This window comes from Eulemur rufifrons, chromosome 7 (genome assembly GCF_041146395.1).
Source record: "Eulemur rufifrons isolate Redbay chromosome 7, OSU_ERuf_1, whole genome shotgun sequence".
Classification (NCBI taxonomy): domain Eukaryota; kingdom Metazoa; phylum Chordata; class Mammalia; order Primates; family Lemuridae; genus Eulemur; species Eulemur rufifrons.
Window position 1 is genome coordinate 2122832 of NC_090989.1, and position 18085 is coordinate 2140916.

An 18085-nucleotide genomic window follows, 5' to 3' on the forward strand; every position below is an offset into this window, starting at 1 on the left:
AGGTCTCCTAGGCACGGCTTTCTACAGCTGCCACAGGGGCCCAGGACCCCACTCACAGGACCCAGGTGTGCCGGCCGGCGCCCCACCACCCCAGCCCAGAAGATTCACCCGGAGACAGAGTGGACTTCATATGTGGGGCCAGCCTGGCGCACACTGGCCCCCAGGGCGCCCCTCTCTACTTCCCTGGGTAAAACCGCTGCCGCCCCCACCCCTCCCTAGGTTGCAGGGCGCCCTCTGCAGACCCTACAGCCAGAGGCAGGTGAGGGGACCCAAGGAAGTATGGGCAGAGCCAGAGACGGAGCACCGCTGAGTCCCTCATCCGGCCCCCTCGCCCCGGCACGACCGGGTCGCCCAAACCGCAGGGCGTCCCAGGGCAGATGGTGGGTGGGCATCCCAGCCCATGCCGCACCGCACGCTCCTGCACACGCTGGCCGGCACCCTGGCGGCGCCCTGCACCCTGCCGCGCTCCCGCACACCACTGAGCCTGCCCGCACCCGCGCCCCTGCACACCGCTGCACCCTCCCCCGCCCGCGCTCCCCCACCAGGGCTCGAGCAGGCCGCCTGGGTCCCCACACCCGCGCTAGGGCTCGCGTCCCCCGGCCTCCGCCCCGCACCTGCTCGGAGCCGCCCCGCGTCCCGGGGTCACTCGCGCAGCCGCTGTGCAGCACCGCCGCCCGCAGGTCTGGCCGCGCGTGTGCCGCGTGCCCGGCGCAGCCCGAGTCCCGCAGCGCGCTCTGCGTCACCGGCGGAGAGCGCCAACCGCACGTTGCGTCCCGCGCCGACAGGCAGCAGCCAAGGACGAGCAGGGCAGGAGCGGGGAGCTAGCGGGGCGGTGACGCTCTTCACAGGGTCTGGGGTCCCCAGAGACCTGGGACCAGACACTGAGGGGGGATGTTTGCGTTCCCCAAGGTTGGTAGCAAGTGTCAAACCCTGAACCGCCTCAGTGAGGGGACAGGCAGGGCGGGAGTCCAGGGTGGACCAGGGCCTGGGTGAGTCCCTCCCCTATGGGACTTGGGACCACCCCTGCTCAAAGACCTCTGCCCTGTGGCCACCCTCACGCAGCCCTCTGGAGGTGACCCAGAGCCAGGGACCATCCCCAGCGAGTGAGGCAGGACCCCACCCACAGGCTCACGCTGCTCTCCTAACCTGTCACATCAGAGAGGGACAGGAAGAGCGGGAAGATCAAACCCCGGAGCGCCCACCACACAGGTCCTGGCCAGGGGCCCACAGATGTCTCAACCCCACCCTGGTGGCACTGCCCATTCTCTGGCTTGGGGCATGACAACAACCACATTCTGACTCCTGAGAAGGTGACTGCAACTTTCCCAAACCGTCCAGACCACAGGCCACCATTCTTTCGCTCCACAAAGCCACTCTGCCCTCTCCTTCCCGCTGCCAGCCAGCAATGCCGTCCTGGGCCCGGCTGCCCTCAGTGTGCCGGGAAATGAAGGGGCCCTGTGGCCCGTGGATCCCAGGGTGTGGAGCTGCCCCTTGACTCCCGTCCCAGCGGCCACCCCCTCCGCTCCCCTCTGGCTGCGCTGGCCTGTCCAGTCTCCTGCCCGAGCTCGCACTTCTGGGAGGCCCCCGCAGATGAGCCAGCAGCAGTGCGGGGGCCACCAGCAGGAGGACACCCCCCATCTTCCAGCCCGCTGGGGAGGGTCGGGCCCCCTGCGCAGGGCAGCACTTCATCGTTTTTTCGAGACACTTGGATACACACAAACGTGAGCATTCATCTCCTGGCCTCACAGGCCGGCATCTGTGCCAGGGACGGTCTATGCAGCCGCTCTGCCCTGTTGGATGCACCCTGCAGGGGGTGGCATGGCCCCCTGGCCAGGCCACTGCAGCGTCCTCAGACCCTGGCAGCTAGGGAGCACCCGGGGAGTACCCGCTGCAGGAGTTACGTTCTACACAACTGCTGCATCCCCAGAGAGCTATTTCAGACCCTTGGTGACAAGCAGAGGAAGCAGAGACACCGCCACACACATGTCAGCAGAGACCCGTCTGGTGCTCCTCCCCTGGGTGCCTTCTGGCCCAAGAGCCTCTCGTTAACCAAAAACATACCGCAGCACAGTTAATATTTCATAAGAGTGAAAATGCAGAGCCGTCCAGGGCAGGCTGGTGTTTGTTTCCAAGTACCCCAGAGCCGCAGGGAATGTCATTTAAGGCGAAGCAGTTACTGCGCCGACCATCTCTGACGACACATCTGAGCCCATGTTGCCCCCGAGCAGCTCCTGCCTTCCTAGAGAAGAACCACAGGCTTCGCAAGAAGGCCACGTCCCGTCTGCCAGGACGCCGCTGCAGGAGCAATTATGAAATATCCTTGCCATAAAAACAGAGGGGCATTTGGCTGTAAAACACTCACAGACCTTGGCTGAGAGTCGGTTCAAGTTGAGATAAGGGAAATGTGTAGCACAAAGAGTTTTCACTGCACGGGCATCGTGCCCGAGATAAAAAGCCCCTGCTCTGGCAGCAGGGAGGAAACCGCAGCGGGAGAGAAGGACCGTGATCCGACCGCTGTGCGCGGGCACGCTAAGTCCAGGAGCGGAGGGAGGAGGGCAGGTCTGAGGACGCAGCTGGGGCCAGCGACCTTTCTGCACAGGCCAGTGGTAGGTGCCGTAGGCTCTGCCACCACGTGGCCCGGGTGCCACTGCTCACTCTGCTGTCGCAGCGGGAAAGCAGCCACGGGCAACGGGTTTGGGCCACACGGGTCCATTTCCATGCGATTGCCTTCGGCTCTGCCACCCCTGAGACAGCATGGCCAGTCCCTCCTCTTCCTCCTCCTTCTTAGTCTGCTCCATTGAATACGAGGAAGATGAAGACCTTTCTGATGATCCACCTCCACTTCATGAATAATAAATATATCCTCTCTTCCTTAGGATTTTCTTTCTTTCTTTCTTTTTTTTTTTTTTTTGAGTCAGGGTCTTGCTCTGTCACCCAGGCTGGAGTGCAGTGGCATCATCACAGCTCACTGCAGCCTTGAACTCCTGGCTCAAGCGATCCTCCTGCCTCAGCCTCCTGAGTAGCTGGGGCTACAGGCTACAACACCACACTTAGCTAATTTTTCTGTTTTTTGTAGAGACAGGAGCTTGCTCTTGCTCAGGGTGGTCTCGAACTCCTGGCCTCAAGTCATCCTCCTGCCTCGGCCTCCCAGAGTGCTAGGATTACAGGCATGAGCCACCTTGCTCAGTATTTCTTGATAACACCTTTTTTTCTCTAGCTTACTTTATTGTAAGAATAGAGTGTATAATACACATACAAAATATGTGTTTATACTACTGGTAAGGCTTTAATCAACAGTAGGCTATTAGTAGTTAAGTTATGGGAAAGCCAAAAGTTATACTTACATTTTCAACTGCACAGGGATTAGGCACTCCTAACCCCAGCTTTGTTTAAGGGTCAACTGTACAGAAATGGATGGATGTGGCTGTGTGCCAATAAAACTTTATTTACAAAAACAGCAGGAGGCCAGATTTGGCCAGTGGGCTGTAGTTTGCTGACCCTCGGTCTAGAGAAGTGGGCTTTGGTCCAGGGTGACATCCTTGTTTTCCTTCATCTCTGGAGATAACAGATCATCTGCCACATCAACAGCCGGCCCAGGGGACAGCCTGTGACTCAGACCTGAGTGATTGACAGGAGGCACTCTTCCTGCCCCCCCCACCCCCGAAGCAGTTCACACGGGAGAGTACACGGGTGGGCGTGGAGGCGAGGAGAGGGCTGGGCAGGGACCAGGCCGTGCTGACTGCGCCCGAGGCCCCGCCCTGGGCTCCTCAGTAATGTGAGCCAACATCTCTGGTTTGAGCAAGTTTGGGTTGCGGTTGCATTTCTGCTTGTGCTAGGGTTCATTCGGGGAAGCAACCCCCTGAGGAGTGCTACGAAACGAGGAATTTATTACAAGAATTCAATTTACACAACTGCAAGGGGGTGAGGGAAGCAGAAATCCAGGACGGGTTGGAGATGGGGGCAGGTCCCTCAGCAGCCCTCCTGGGTGGGGAGACAGAGACCCCAACACATCCAGCTCTGGACACGGGCCCACCGCGGGCCTGTGAAGGCGGCTGCGAACACTTCTGCCTCTGGGGGTTCGCAGCGGGGGGTGGGGGGGTGCTGGCAGCACAGTGAGGAAGACCCTGGCCGCGTCTGCGCCCCTTCCCCATCTCTGACCAGCTCGGCCCTCCTGTGTGGAGGCCGATCTTCCCCCACCCTCCAGATCTCACGCCAGTTTCTCCCAGGCTCAGGTCTAGCCTGGAGCCACGTGGGGCAGGGAGCTCTGGGAAACACAGCTTGGCCACGGCGACATCCCCAAACCACCATACCTCTACTTATCACTCGAAGCAGCTTTGCTTTACAGTATCCTTGAAGTTGCCGGGACCTTCAACCAGCCCACACCCTGAGCACCCTCTCGGGCAGCCGCCGTGGCGTGCAGGGCTCCAGAAGCACCCACGGGCTGGAACACCACGTGGCCACGTGCTCCTGCCTCCCACCAGTCGGTCCAGGGCTGCCGGCCTCAGGACTGGTCACTGCTCCAAAGTGATTCCTCAGAGGAGCAAGATCCACACGCCCCGAAGTGCCAGGGCCTCCACCTGCTCCGGTCAGACCTTTGGGGGCTCTTTCCTCAGCCCCATCACCTACAAACCCTCCAGGTACAGCCCTCCTGCAGGCAGCCTCACCCCACAGGGCCCCGTCACAGGCAAAGCCCAGACACCACCTGGCATGGCTCACCCTCCACCTGGACTGGCCCTTCACCTTGGCCACACGGTCCAGTCAGAAGCAGGAGGGGCAACCAAGGCCAGCTGGGTCAAACCCAGGAGGAACAGGGCCGGTAACTCCAAAGCCCTCTCCCCAGCAGCCCTGCTGGCATCTCTCACAACCCACCACCACAGGCTCGCCTAGTCTCCCCAGAACAAAAAGGGGGAGCTTGCCAAGGCTTGGCTCCCTTCCATCCACCCAAGGTGGCCTTACTCACCCTCGTGCAGTCTCTGTGTGGGGACTTCTGCACCCTCTCTTGGCTCTTACGGCCAGTGCCAGCCACAGCCTGCTCCTTGGTTCCTAGCAGCTCCCGACGTGGCCCCCAACCGGGATGGCCAGAGGTCCCCTGCAAGCTCGGGCAGCCTGAGCCTGCCGGAGCCGAGCTCCGGTGTCTGCATTTCTCTTAGCTCAAACCTCGTTGGTACAGACTGTTCTCTGCCTGCTTGGTGGCAAAGATGTCAGAGTGTGCTACTCTGAGGCCTCTATTCTCCCAAGTCTCACACTAACCCAACAACCACTATGCCAGCCTGAGCGCAGCACCTTCCTCCTCCCTCAGCCCCTGGGCCACACTCTGCTCCTGGAATGTTTCCTCCATGTAACTGACCCAGAATGCACCTGCAGGCCACCACCAAACCCCTGCTTTCAGTGACCATGGGCTTCAGCATGAGAGCCATCCTCTTCTGCCCTAAAACCCAGGACTCTAATAGGTACCGAGGCGGCTGCAACTAAAGCCAGCGTCTGCTTGAGAGCTCTGACCAGCTCTACCACACGCTTGTGAGCTGACCTTCCTTCTCCAAAAGCAACACGAAATCTCTCTGTGGCCTAGGGAGGCTCATGCATCATTTCTTCAGGGCTCCCTCACCCAGGTGTCAATGAGAGGCTCAGGCCAAGAATCTGACTGATAAACGCCCACAGCAGCCCACAGCCCGGCAAAGGACAAGTGGGACAAAAGACAGCATTGGCTGTTAAACAACCGTGAGAATGTTTTACTTCCCTGAGAACTCCCTGGATTGTCCATAATTCCACTGTGAGGAGGTGAAGCTGTGCTCTGCCGCTGGATCACAACCCCCATCGTGCCATAGGTCCCTCATCCAGGCAGGTCCTCCACTGGTCTCAGGGACACTGGCCTTCAGACGTTGCTGTGACATCCACGGAGAGCAACCTTGGACCTACGTTAAAGAAAAAAATTATTCTGACACTTGTGATGGAAGGCAGACTTTATTCAAGACTATCGCGATGGGGGAGAAAGATTGGGCTCAACTCCAACTACACCCAGGACAGGTGGGGGTTTATAGCCAAGGAGCAGTGTGAGCGGGACAGTGGATAGAAAATTATTAAGAAGAGACAGCAACGTTAGGGAGATTCCTTCTAAACTACCTTAAGAGGTGTTAAATAAAAATTATACGAGGCCATTTTTTTGGACTAAACTCCTACACTAGGATATTCAGACCAGACTGAAAAACAAGAGGCAGTCACTCATGCTAAAGATCTGGCCTTTCCAGAAATCAGGAGAGAAACAGCCAAATTTCCCAAACAGGTCAGTGTCAATTGGCATGATGATGAGGTTCCCCCTGCCTTTAATCCCTACAAAAAAAAGTAACCTGAAGTAACCTGATGTTAACTAGTTGTTATACTTTGCTATTGTTCTGTTTCCATGTTCCCACCTTACAAGTAACTTTGAAAGGACCAGTTCACTTTTCGTTCTTTTTTAAAGCCATTTTCTGTCCATAAAACCAACCTGCTGTGCTCAGCTCATTGGAACACTCGCTCTGTATTACAGAATGCAGTGCTGCCTGATGCTAGAATCACAAATAAAGCCTATTATGATCTTCCAAGTATGAAAGTTGCAGATACCAGGATGAAATCGCTTTTGTCAGACACAGAAAAAACAGAGCTGGGAAGGCCTGAAGGAGAGGAGGCTCAAGCTTTTATGTCTAAGAACTGTTTTCAAGAACTTTCTAAAAACCCCACAAGAAACCCTTTCACATGCTCACGCATCTCCTGCTTTGACAAGGTTTGTCACTAGTCATCCTTCAGGACTGCAGTAACAGATAAGATGCTCTTGGAAGAACATTTGCCCAGTGATAGCGTCTCCACCAATAAACTCACAACTCTGACTTTGAGCCTCTGGAACTAATTAACTGTTTCCAAGCGGCTTATGTGAACTTCTCCCTTTTGGCTAATAAAAGCGTCACTTTACCCTTCCCTCGCAGGATGCACTGGTGGTTTGCCATTCCGTGCTTTCCAGATTATAACCCATACTTCTTACTCCCAAGTAAACTCAACATATTTGGAGATAATTTAGTGTACTTCTTTAGGTTGGCAAAACTTAATGTGGGGGGATTCTTGGTAAAGTCAGGCCAAGATGGTCAGAAACCAAGGGTAGGCAATGAGAACTTCATCAGCGTGGGGGGTGATCAGGTACCCAGTGTCCAGGGTGGGGATGACTTAGCAGTCTTTGCTGAGACTGGGCTGGGCAGGCCAAGTGGAAAAGAGGGCTTGGAGGAGCCTGGCTAAAGCTGGGTCGGGCGGGGTGGCGGTGTCTCCGTCCCCTGTAGATTTGCGGTCCCCACCGCCTGCCTCAATGCAGCTTAGGCCAAATAATGATATTTACGCGGTCACCTCTTGAGTCCTAAAAGGCTGAGACCCTTGTGAGGTCTCTGCTGGGCCTGCCCATGCCCTGGGCACCTGCGGCTCTTCCGTACACTCTGGGAGGGAGGCAGAGGGCGGCGACCTCACTGCCCAGGGCTGCCCTGGACCTTCCTCCCAGAGCGAATCGCTGTGAGGCGGGCAGAGACGCACCCCTCCCCGTCCATGTTTGGCCCGGGTTCACACAGGCCCGGGCGCTCGGCCGCGGACGCGCGTGGGCCCGACACCTGCAGCGCAGCCCGCCCGGCGCCTACGCCCGCACCCCACCAGCTGTAGCCAGCCGCGCGCGTCCGGGGTCGCGCCAGAATCGCGTCAAAACCGGGCGCCCAAGCCGCGCATGCGCAGGACCGGGTCCGAGGGACTGCGCGGGAGGGGCGGTGCCCAGACAGCCTCTGCGCGCTCGCGCAGCCCCGCCTCCTTGTCCGGGGCCAATGGGCTCGCAGGATCCGCCCCTGACGACGCAGGCCCCGCCCTCTAGAGACGCGCGCGGCGCAGCGGTCCCCGGCGAGGGCAGCAGAGAAAGAGGGCCCCGGCCGGGGGTCCGCGCGGCGCGGCCGCCATGAAGTTGACGCGGAAGATGGTCCTGGCCCGGGCCAAGGCCTCGGAGCTGCACAGAGTGCGCAAGCTCAACTGCTGGTGAGCGCCGGGCCCGGGGGAGCAGGGCGCCGGGGCCGGGGGGCGGGATCGGGGGATCCTGGGGGGCCCGGGGAGAACGGGGCGCCGGGGCCAGGTTGGGGGGAACTCCGGGGGCCGCCTCGGGCCAGCCTCTGGGAGTGTCGCCGTGGGCCCAGGGCCTCTGGCGCGGTCACTGCGGTGCTTGCCCCCGAGGGCGGCGCTCTGGACACTGGCCCCTGCGCGCGAGCCCAGCACAGCTGCGGTTTCCCGGAGACTCGCGGGGGCGTTGCGCCGGCGCCGGCGGTGGGAGGCCGGGGAAAGGCGGCTGAGACCCCGGGGCCGCGGGGCGTTGGTGCGGGACTCGCGTCCCTGCCGGCAGGCGACGGGAAGGGCCTGGGTGCTGCGCCCCGCCCCAGCGGGCTCGCCGGCGGGTGGGCGGGTCGCGCTGAGCCGAGGAAGACAGAGCTTCCAGAGGCGGCGGCCTGGAGTCCAGGTGCTTCCTGGGGGTCCGGGCTGAGGGGCTGAGGTGTCCTGTGAACTGGCCGCGGTGTCAGCGCCAGACAAGAGGGTGTCGCTCTGTGTTGATTAAAGTCTTTCTCTATGCCCTGGCACATCTGGTGTTTTGGCCACAATTTCCCTGACTCATTTGCTTTTAAATAATGTACGTCTTTGTTTGGCATGGCTGGCCAGTACTTCTCTAGGCAGAGAGAAACAACAGCCCTATTTCAGGCTTTTAAAGTTTGCTTCATAAGTTGCATGTTTAGCCTTTGAACTTGACCTCCTATAAAGACTCCCTTGTTTACATCCATGGGGGAAATTAACCTTCTGCCGAGAAGGAGTAAATCATTTTGTGTCCTACAAATGGAGCAACCCCTACTGCTCCTTAGTGTGAAAAGTACCCTCCAATCATCAAACATGTAGTTATGTTGAAAATCAACCAAAAAACAGTTTTTGACATTTTTGCCAGTTATCTGGGCAACCTTCCTTTCTGACTGTGTCATCAAAATCATAGAATCTTAAGGTTTTAGATAGTCATAATTAATGTTTGGAATTTTTGTCTTTAATATACAAAATTAAAGTATGTGTGTCTTTTCTTCCCTCAGGGGTAGCCGTCTCACAGACGTAAGTACTGCATTGATCTTCTCCAAATGGCCCCAGTCCCCAAAGTTGTAACTTCTTCCCCCAGAGGACTGCAAAACCCACAAAGCTGCACCCGTCAGTTCTGTCCCTGCCTTAGCAGTTTTTGTAACGTAAAACCACTCACGAAACAATTCTGCGGTGCCCAAGAGTATTTTGAAGTTCCTGTAAACAATCCTGTAAATGAAGCGCTGTTTGTCACTTGCTGGTCGTTTGTCACTTGCTGCTCTCACTCACAGAGGGCAGCAGAGTCGGAAGTTCTGACCTGGAGGGGGTCCCAGGAGGGTTGGTCTTTCTTCCTTAAGGAGAAGAAGGCCTCCCTAGAGCGTCCTCACTTCAGCTCACTTCTCGGTCAGATCCGGCCCCCTGCCCCCGCCCCCTCCAAGGCAGGCAGAGACTGAGTCTCCTGGGGTCGGGGACTTGCGCATGTGGGTCTGTAAAGAGATTTTTCTTTTTCTTTCTTTCTTTCTAAATCCTAGAATGAATATCCCCAACTTACACAGGGATTTTGTGCCAATCTTTCACTTTTTAATATACTTTTGTTTTATAACTCATACTCTACCTCTCCTTACAACAAAACTAAACGTGGCTGAGTCAGTACTAGGCTAGTCCAGAAGAGCCTGGACCCAGAGCGCCTGGACCTACTCTGCCTCGTGCTGTGGCTGAAATGTTGCATATTTAGCAGCAAAAGCACAAAAGCACACGTGAAGCCTTCTGACCGTCCTGTGAGCTTGGTGAGGTCAGGGGCCTCCCTGCCCAGCACGTGGCAGGCTCTCACATAGTCGGGGAATGTGGCGTTCAGCAAGCTTACAGGTCACCAAGGCTTTCTGGACCATCCCGAGCACCCAGCCGCTCGGTCCCACTGAGTTAATAGGACAAACGTGGTCTGAGGTCCAGTTTCAAGCCGTCTCCCTTTTGGCCCAGCTCTGTTGGCAAAAAGGGAACTTCTGTCTTTTCCTTATACCTCAGGGACAGCAAGAAGAAAGGCTGTCCCAGCATGGGGGCGTTGAGGTCCCCTGCCTGGTGTCCTCTGAGGCCACCTGAAGCGGTGAGTGCTCTGTCACTGCTGGCACTGGGTAGCAATGGTGCTGTTTAAATTTTACGCGGCGTGCGAGCCACGGTGAGTACACACGCTGCTCCTTCAGTCTGAGGGACCGCCTGGCTGCGGAGTGGCGTGTGGCGCAGAGCCCAGCGTTCTCACAGGTGTCCACCTGAGCCCTGGCTGAGCAAGGCCACTCCCCTTGGCCCCTGGCACGGAGTTGACCGTGGCTCAGACACAGTTCTGTGCTGGCCTGACAGAAGTGTCATCGCGACACCAGTGCTGAGCGGTGTTCCAGTCACGTTTTCTTCCCTCCTAGATTTCCATATGCCGGGAGATGCCCAGCCTGGAGGTGGTCACTCTCAGGTACCCAGCTCACGTCCCTCCCTTGGGGCCCAGTGCTGTGCGATGACCTGCAGACCCCCGCACAGTCCGGGAAAGAGAGAGCCTGGCCGCCGTGGCCCCTGCGTTCCACCCTCCTCCTCAGGGCCCCACTGGGCGTCCCTGACTGTCCTTGGCCATCCCTGCAGTGGGCAGGGCCCTCTTAAGGCTGAGCAGAGGCTGGCCCTGGGACGGAGAAGGCCCCGGAGAATTGCCGCGTAAGGCCGGGTGGCAGTCCTCCATGATGACATCAGGGGCTTTGGTCCCAGTGCCCTGGGCGGGAGCAGTGAAGGCACAGGGCTCGGGCGGGCTCCTAGTGGAAAGGAACCTTAGTTTTGCTCTCGGCCTCATACTGAGATGCTGAGTGAAATAACGTATGTGAAATGCAGAGCTCAGCATGTGGCACCAAGAACCTCGTTAACAAGTGAGTGTTGAGTGTGGTGGTGCGTCCCCAAGGGGAGAACGAGGACCCTTCAAGGCGCGTGGCAGATAGCAGTGCCCTCCCGAGGGATGCTGCAGGTGGACGGCACAGCACAGGGTCTCTGGCCCTTGGGAGCCGCCTTTGAGCCTCGCGCCATGAGTGGCTCCGCCTGCTTGTGGAGGGGACAGGTCCCCACAGCCTGCTGGTTTACACCTTAGGGCTCTGCCGCGTGCTTCCTTGCGCTTTGCTGTTTCTTTGATGTGTGTACATTTCTGCACATGGAAATTAAACCCATATCCTTTGTTTCTTCTGTATCGTGAGATTTTGGAAGTTCAGCGCTCAGTCCTGTGTGACGTGGAGCTTGCTTATATTCTTTGCTGTGTGTTCTGGCCTCTGCCTGCTTCAGGGCAAAGTGTCCCTTGGGAGGCCTTGGTTTCCTCACCTGTGAAAGACGGGCAGGTGGGCACAGGCCCCATGAGGCCTTTTTCTGGCATTTATGATTGGGAGGAGACCTTGGACGCCCAAGCCCTGCCAGCCACCAGCTGTGTGGGTCTCCACGCAGCGTCAACAGCGTGTCCAGCCTGGAGCCCGTGAGCCAGTGCCAGCGCCTGAGCGAGCTGTACCTGAGGAGGAACTGCATCCCCAGCCTGGCCGAGCTCTTCCACCTGAAGGACCTGCCGCACCTCAGGGTGCTGTGGCTGGCCGAGAACCCGTGCTGCGGCGCCAACCCACACCGCTACCGCATGACCGTGCTGCGCAACCTGCCCAACCTCCAGAAACTGGACAATCAGGGTAGGCGTCCGCGGCCCGCAGGGTCACGCCGGCACACCCGCCCACCTGCACTGTGGGCACAGGCCCTGACACCGAAGTTCCCTGTCCCTCTCTCGTCTTCTCTGCAAATTCCTGGTCTTTCGAGAACAGCTGTCCCCTGTCTAGAGGCTCCTGGAGGAGCTGTTGCAGGTCTGTGCTTCTCCTTCCGGAAGCGGCCGCGCAGTCGGCACCTGCACGCAGTGCTCAGCGCGGGCACGGTGTCGGGCGCCCCCACCCCGTGAGCAGGCACAGCTTGGTGCTGTGTCTCTCCCGTCGTCCCCTGAAGCGCAGTGCCGCTCTGCACACCGTGCGCTGTGCCCAGCGAGGACGTGTGTGTCTGGCCTGCCCAGCAGCGTCACGCTGGCCCACAGGGACCAGGCGGGCTCGGCTCCACGGGCCGCAAACCTGGGGCGCCGGGGCCATCGCACAGTGGTGCATGTGGCTGGCACGCGCCAAGGCCGCTCTGATGTCCTTCCTCTGTCCTCCCCCAAGCTGTGACGGAGGAGGAGCTGTCCCGCGCCTTGATGGAGGGAGAGGAGATCACCGCCCCGGGCAGAGAGGGCCCTGAGCAGCTGTCCTATGTGCTGAGCTCCATCAGCTCCGCCGCGGAGACCGGCCGGGACCCGCTGAGCTGCTGCGAGGAGGAGGCAGAGTGAGGCTCGGGGCAGCGGGGCCTCCCACAGAGGGTCAGAGGGGGCTTCCTGTGGTCTGCGTCTCCGGGAGTGGGGGAGAGGGTTGTCTAGGACGGCTGTTCCTTCTCTGTGCTCCCCGGGAGCGACCCCAGTCACCCTGCAGTAGTGATTTCAGTGGCATCTCCGTGTCTTGTCGGCTGCAGGGGAGCAGGGGAGCAGGTGAGAGGCGCCGGCCAGCTCCTGTAGCCCTGGGGGGAGCTTGTGCAGGAGCAGGGAGGGCCTCTGGGGGGGCCGCAGCCTGGAGGCCGTTCCCAGTTCGATGGTTAGCGGGGCGCGTGAGAGCCCGAGTGTGCCCCTCGGTGTGGCCGCCGAGCTGCCTTGGGCCGGAGGGGCAGGGCCTGTGGAGCCGACCCACACAGCGCCCGGAGCGCGGCTCGGGACTCTGCGGGTAGTTGGAGCAGAAACACGTGGGGCGTGTTGTAGAGACAGTTCTTCGGAGCAGCCCCAGCGCTGAGTGTTTCCCTGCAGTGTGGGGGCCGAGGGATGTGACCTCTGAGGGGAGCAGCTGCTGTCTAACGCACAGGCTTCGGCTCCGCGGGCAGCACTGGCGTGGCACCTCCCCCACTGGCCCCCGCAGCCCTCGCGTGCGGGAGCGCCAGTGCCCACGGTTCAGGGCTCTCATTTGTGTGTCTCGGTGCCCCTGCCCCCGAGACCTGGGCAGAAGGTGTTACCGTTAGTGGGGACCCCAGAGTGCAAGGAGGTTGCCCCCAGGGAGGAAAGATAAGTAAGTGCTGGGGCCACCATCCCATGTGCTCGGGCTCCCTGAGCTGCCCAGGTGCCATCTGGAACGTCCCCACCCACTGCAGTCGGCCTCCCTGCGCGTCCCCCACGTGCTGGGGTCGGGGAAGCCCACTGGTATGACTCGGAGTCTCCTCCTCGTGGGCCGTGAGCTGCAGGTGTGGTCTGCAAAGGTGACTGGTCCTCGGCCCCTCTGACCCGTGCCCACCTTCGCTGTCCCCCCTCACCAGCAGCGTCCAGGGCCAGCTCCGCCTGAAGGCCCCTTCCCGGGACCAGTTTCCTTCCTTCTTGCAGAGGGACGTTTCGAACAGTCACAAGAATAGGGTGAGTGGCAGGGGCCACCCTGCCAGGTCCTGCTGCTCCCTCTGCCCCACACTTTCCTCCGTGTCCTGTCCGTGGTTCCTGTGCAGCTGGCTGCCTGGAGGCCCGTCCCTGAGGCTGTTCCCTTCCCGGGTTGGGCCGGGCCCCGGGCCCCGTGGTGCGCAGCAGCCCTGTGCTGCCGGGGCTTAGTAGCGTTCTCTGCCCCCAGCACGTCCTGACCGCCGTCCTGCTGCTGCTGCGGGAGCTGGACGTGGAGGGGCTGGAGGCCGTGCAGCGGACTGCGGGCAGCCGGCTGCGGGCCCTGCAGGAGCAGGAGCTGCCGGAGCAGGCGGAGTGACTGTCGCCAGGGCCCAGAGTCGCTGGGCCTCCACACGGACCCCAGTGTCTTCCTCCAGCACCTGGGAGCTGGAGGGCCACGGCCTTAGCCCCACACAGGAAAGCCGGCCTCGGTTTGCCAGGGCCGAGGGCAGGAGGGTGTCAGGTGTCGGGTGCTGGCTGGGCGGACCCGGCCCTGTGCCCGGGGCTGAGAAGGAGCCTGGGCCCGGGCTGGCGGAGACACCTGCCCACACCGGGGCGTCCCGGGACTCTCCTGTGGTGGGGAGCGTCGGGGCTGTCCTCCACGGGAGGGCTTTTCGGGGCATCCTCCCTAATAAAGTGTTCCTAAGTCTGAACTGGAAGCAGACGTTCCCCAAGTGGCAGGCCCGGCCTTGACGTTCTTCCTAAAGGTCAGCGCCGTTTCTCGGCCCGATGGGGGACGTGACCGTGAGCGGTTTTGCCCACATCAGTCCTTAGTCGTTGGATGGGTCTGTCGACCAAGGAGACCCCAGAACAACAGGCTGCCCGGGGCCCTCCTCGGCGGCTGCGGCCCCGCTGCCGGGGAAGGAGGTTTTCGCAGCAGCGCAGGGACGCTGCTCTTCCTGCCTGTCCACGGAGGACGCCGCAGCGGCGGGGCAGTCCCCCCCGAGCAGGGCCGTGGGGGGCAGCCGGAGCAGGGTCCAGACGCTTTCCTCTGGGCAGAGGATGCTGGGATGCAGGTGGTGCCCCCGGAAACCAAGGGTGCGTTCACGTGAAAGGAGGGGAGTGCGGCCGTCGCGCCTTCGTGGAGAGGACCCAGCTCTGGCTGTGCGGGGTGGGGACTGGGGCAGGACAGCGGTGACCTTCCTCCCGCGTGGGGCCGGGGCCCAGTCTCTCACACGGCCACGTCCATGCACAAGCTGAGAGCACGGGCTGTGTGTAGCTGCACGGACCACGGAGCCAGGGCCGGAGTGACAGCGTCTGGAAGGCCACTCGCTCTCCTAAGCTGCTGTTTGAAGATGAAGCTACACTCGTGGTACAGCCGTTTTCAAAACGGTGGCCACTGTACGCTGGCCCTGGGCGAGCCCAGGGTGAAGACAGGCGGCTGATCCACCTGCCGGCTATTTCAGGTCAGGGGTGTGATCTCAGCGGTGGGAAGCCAGGAGTTACCACGCTGGGGACGCCTAGACGGAAGGTCGCGGGCCTGCATCTGTGCCTGCTCGCCAATAAAGCGCTGTGTTTGAGAACCAGTGGGGCTTCTATGCATTGGGGGCCGCCCTCCCCTCCCCCCAGCACAGACCCCCAGGTGCCATGGGGCCCACGCTGGCCTCCGTCCCACCCCACACCTTCCCACCGTAGTTGGGGGCTGTTGTGTTGGACCCGCAGGTGAGCAGCCTGCCCTCGGCCCCTAACCCGCCCCTCCACTGCCCCCTCCACCCGAATTGGCACCCCCGGCCGCTCCCACTCAGCACCCTTCTGACACCCTCAGGCTGCTCGCGTGCCTGCCCATCCTCCCCAGGGCCCGCATCGTTCTGGCTTTGACGCCCCTCCGCAGTCCCCACCCCGACTCCTCTCCAAGGAGCCCCAGGTGGGTGTGGGCCCCGTGTGTGTCCTGTTAGCCCCGTCCACAGAGGAGAGGATTGAGGCCCAGAAGGACACGGCCGTTGGCCAGAAACGCTGACCCCCTGCGGCCAGAAGTGGGCCCAACCCACCTGTCCTCCCAGGAAGGAGGGCGGCCAGTCCGTGCCACAGGCGTCACCTAGGGGTGCTCACCTGGCATCACCAAGGCCAGTGGCTGGTGGGCAGCTGGGCGGCTCCAGCACCGAAACGGCAGGACGAGCTGAGGGGTCCCCCCAGAGCTGAGTCCTAACCCCCGAGTGTGGCGCAGACTGAACCTAGCCGCAGCCTGCCAGCTTGACACCCCCCCCACCGGCTGTGTGACCAGGGTGGGGGAAGCGGGTGTCCCCACCGCAGCCTCTCGGTCTCCTCTGTGGGCAGCACCCCCAGGGTCCCCACTGTCAGGTGGCCCGGGCCCTCCCCGCACCCTCTCTGGCCTCAGTACCCTCCCTGCAGCCTGAGTTTGCGGAGCAGAACCTGCTGCTTCCCACCGCGTGTCCTGGGGGTCTTGGGGACCCTGGCTGCTCCTGTTCTGCTGACTGGTGGTCTTCCAGGGCGGCAGGAAGGGAAGGGTTTCTCCAGGTGGTGGGGTATTTCCGATTTTGTGCCCACACCCAGGCTGTCCTCAGTCCTCGGGAGGACACTGTGGTTCCCAGTGACGGCTGGGAGCACTCGTGTGGCTTCTGCCCCAGAGGGAGCCTGCGGCACACTGGGGTGGGGACTCTGGAGTCCAGGCAGGTGGACGTTAGAGAAGCAGCAGGGTCTCTGCGGCTGTGTCCTTGAGGACACTGACTCCAGAGAAGGACACAGGATTCCCCAGGCGCAGCCACCCCAGCACCCCCTTCCTGGGGAGCGGCCCTGGGGAGCCTTGGCTTCTGAGGGGCACGAGCCAGGGCATGGGAACAGCCTGGGGTGTAGAGCGGGTGCCCCGTGTGGCGTTGGCTGAATTCCTTTCCCCAGCCAGGAGAGGGCTGGGGCTCCGAGCAGCCTCTCCGGGTGACACACACATTCTCCTGCTGGCCTGCACCCACACCTGCTCCCCTACCCAAGACCTCACCCACACCTGCACCCCTACCCAGGACCTCACCCACACCTGCACCCCTACCCAGGACCTCACCCACACCTGCACCCCTACCCAGGACCTCACCCACACCTGCTCCCCTACCCAGGACCTCACCCACACCTGCACCCCTACCCAGGACCTCACCCACACCTGCTCCCCTACCCAGGACCTCACCCACACCTGCTCCCCTACCCAGGACCTCACCCACACCTGCACCCCTACCCAGGACCTCACCCACACCTGCACCCCTACCCAGGACCTCACCCACACCTGCTCCCCTACCCAGGACCTCACCCACACCTGCTCCCCTACCCAGGACCTCACCCACACCTGCACCCCTACCCAGGACCTCACCTACACCTGCACCCCTACCCAGGACCTCACCCACACCTGCTCCCCTACACAAGACCTTACCGACAATTGAGGGCCCTGCTCTCACTGTGCTCGGTGCTGGGTACTGGGGGTGCTGGAATGCTGGGGATAGTGGGATGTTGGGTGCAGGGGTGCAGGGTACTAGATGCTGGGATGCTAGGTGCTGGAGCACTGGGTACTGGGATGCTGGGTGCTGGGCTAGTTGGCCTGAGCCAGCTTGGAGGAGGGCCTGAGTGTGGACATGTGGGGGAGGTGAGGGGACACATGGCTCTGCAGGAGGATGTGGCTCCCGCCCCCTGTCTCTGCAACACTCGACACTAGCCAGGGTCTCCCCCAAGGTGTTTGCACACTTCTGAGTCCCACCCTTCCAGCACGCATGCACACGTGCACACATGGGCCTCTGGGCCTCATGGACTTGTCTCTCCAGTCTCTTAGGACAGAGGTCCAGATCATCAGCATTGTCTCCTTGGATGACTGGCCTGTCCCCAGCCTGTCCCAGAATGTCCCGCTCGTGGCAGGCAGGATGGACCAGAGGGCCCCAGAAACGAGCAGCCAGGAGGCTTCAGGCTCAGGAAAGAGGGTCCCAGCTCCCACTTGCTCCCTAGAGCCTCCAAGGTGGCCCAGGCCCACCTAGGAGACCCATGACCCAGGGGCCTCCAGCATGGCCTACAGGCCCCTCAGGGCCAGGGTCTCCCCTGAGAAACCTCCTGGGTCCCCAGACCACGTCCTGAGGCTCCACTCGAAGCTGAGGGACAGGGAGCTGCCCTCGTCTGTCAGCGCCCGGCTTCCTCGGTGGTGGGAGGGAGCGTGGACTGGGCGGCACGCAGAGCTCCGTGAACTTCCAGGCGTGCGGTGAATGGGGTCCTGACGGGCAGTTTGGCTTGGGGGTGCAGGGGTGCCGAGGTTTTGCATTCCCAGCGGGTGCACACCACCTGGTGGAACTCGCCCGCTACCCCAGTGGGGACGTATCTTCCTGGCTGCCTGCCTGCCCGCTCCCCACCTGTGCTCCCCCTGAGGGTCTCCTGGGCGGCCGACGCAGGTCAGCACCAGCCCACGGCTCTGAGACCCCCCGCGGCCTGTCTGGGAGCATCTGGGGCCAGACACGGGGCCTGGGAACCAGGCTCAGAAGCCCCCGCGGTCTGGAGGACTGAGGCTGCACCCTCCGCCCCATGGAGCAGGGCCAGGGAGGGCTC

The 18085-nt window shown here is 61.2% G+C and overlaps 1 protein-coding gene across 2 annotated transcripts; it reads left to right on the top strand.

The window, feature by feature from the left end:
• Positions 1 to 7872: 7872 nt before the first annotated feature.
• Positions 7873 to 14238, top strand: CFAP410 (cilia and flagella associated protein 410). Of its 2 annotated transcripts, none has more exons than XM_069474906.1 (7): positions 7873 to 8028; positions 9111 to 9129; positions 10503 to 10549; positions 11548 to 11777; positions 12288 to 12447; positions 13456 to 13549; positions 13755 to 14238. In XM_069474906.1, the coding sequence occupies exons 1-7, from the start codon at positions 7952 to 7954 to the stop codon at positions 13881 to 13883; spliced, it is 756 nt and encodes a 251-aa protein (XP_069331007.1). In that variant the 5' UTR covers positions 7873 to 7951; the 3' UTR covers positions 13884 to 14238. The 2 variants fall into 2 exon arrangements, with proteins under 2 accessions (XP_069331007.1, XP_069331008.1); XM_069474907.1 differs by having other exon boundaries at positions 13459 to 13549.
• The last annotated feature ends 3847 nt before the right edge of the window (positions 14239 to 18085 follow it).

Coding starts and splice junctions, on each gene's coding strand:
- CFAP410 (XM_069474906.1), top strand. CDS start 7,952: ATGAAGTTGACGCGGAAGATGGTCCTGGCCCGGGCCAAGGCCTCGGAG. Junction 10,550..11,547: donor CTGGAGGTGGTCACTCTCAG/GTACCCAGCTCA, acceptor GTCTCCACGCAG/CGTCAACAGCGTGTCCAGCC. Junction 13,550..13,754: donor CGAACAGTCACAAGAATAGG/GTGAGTGGCAGG, acceptor CTCTGCCCCCAG/CACGTCCTGACCGCCGTCCT.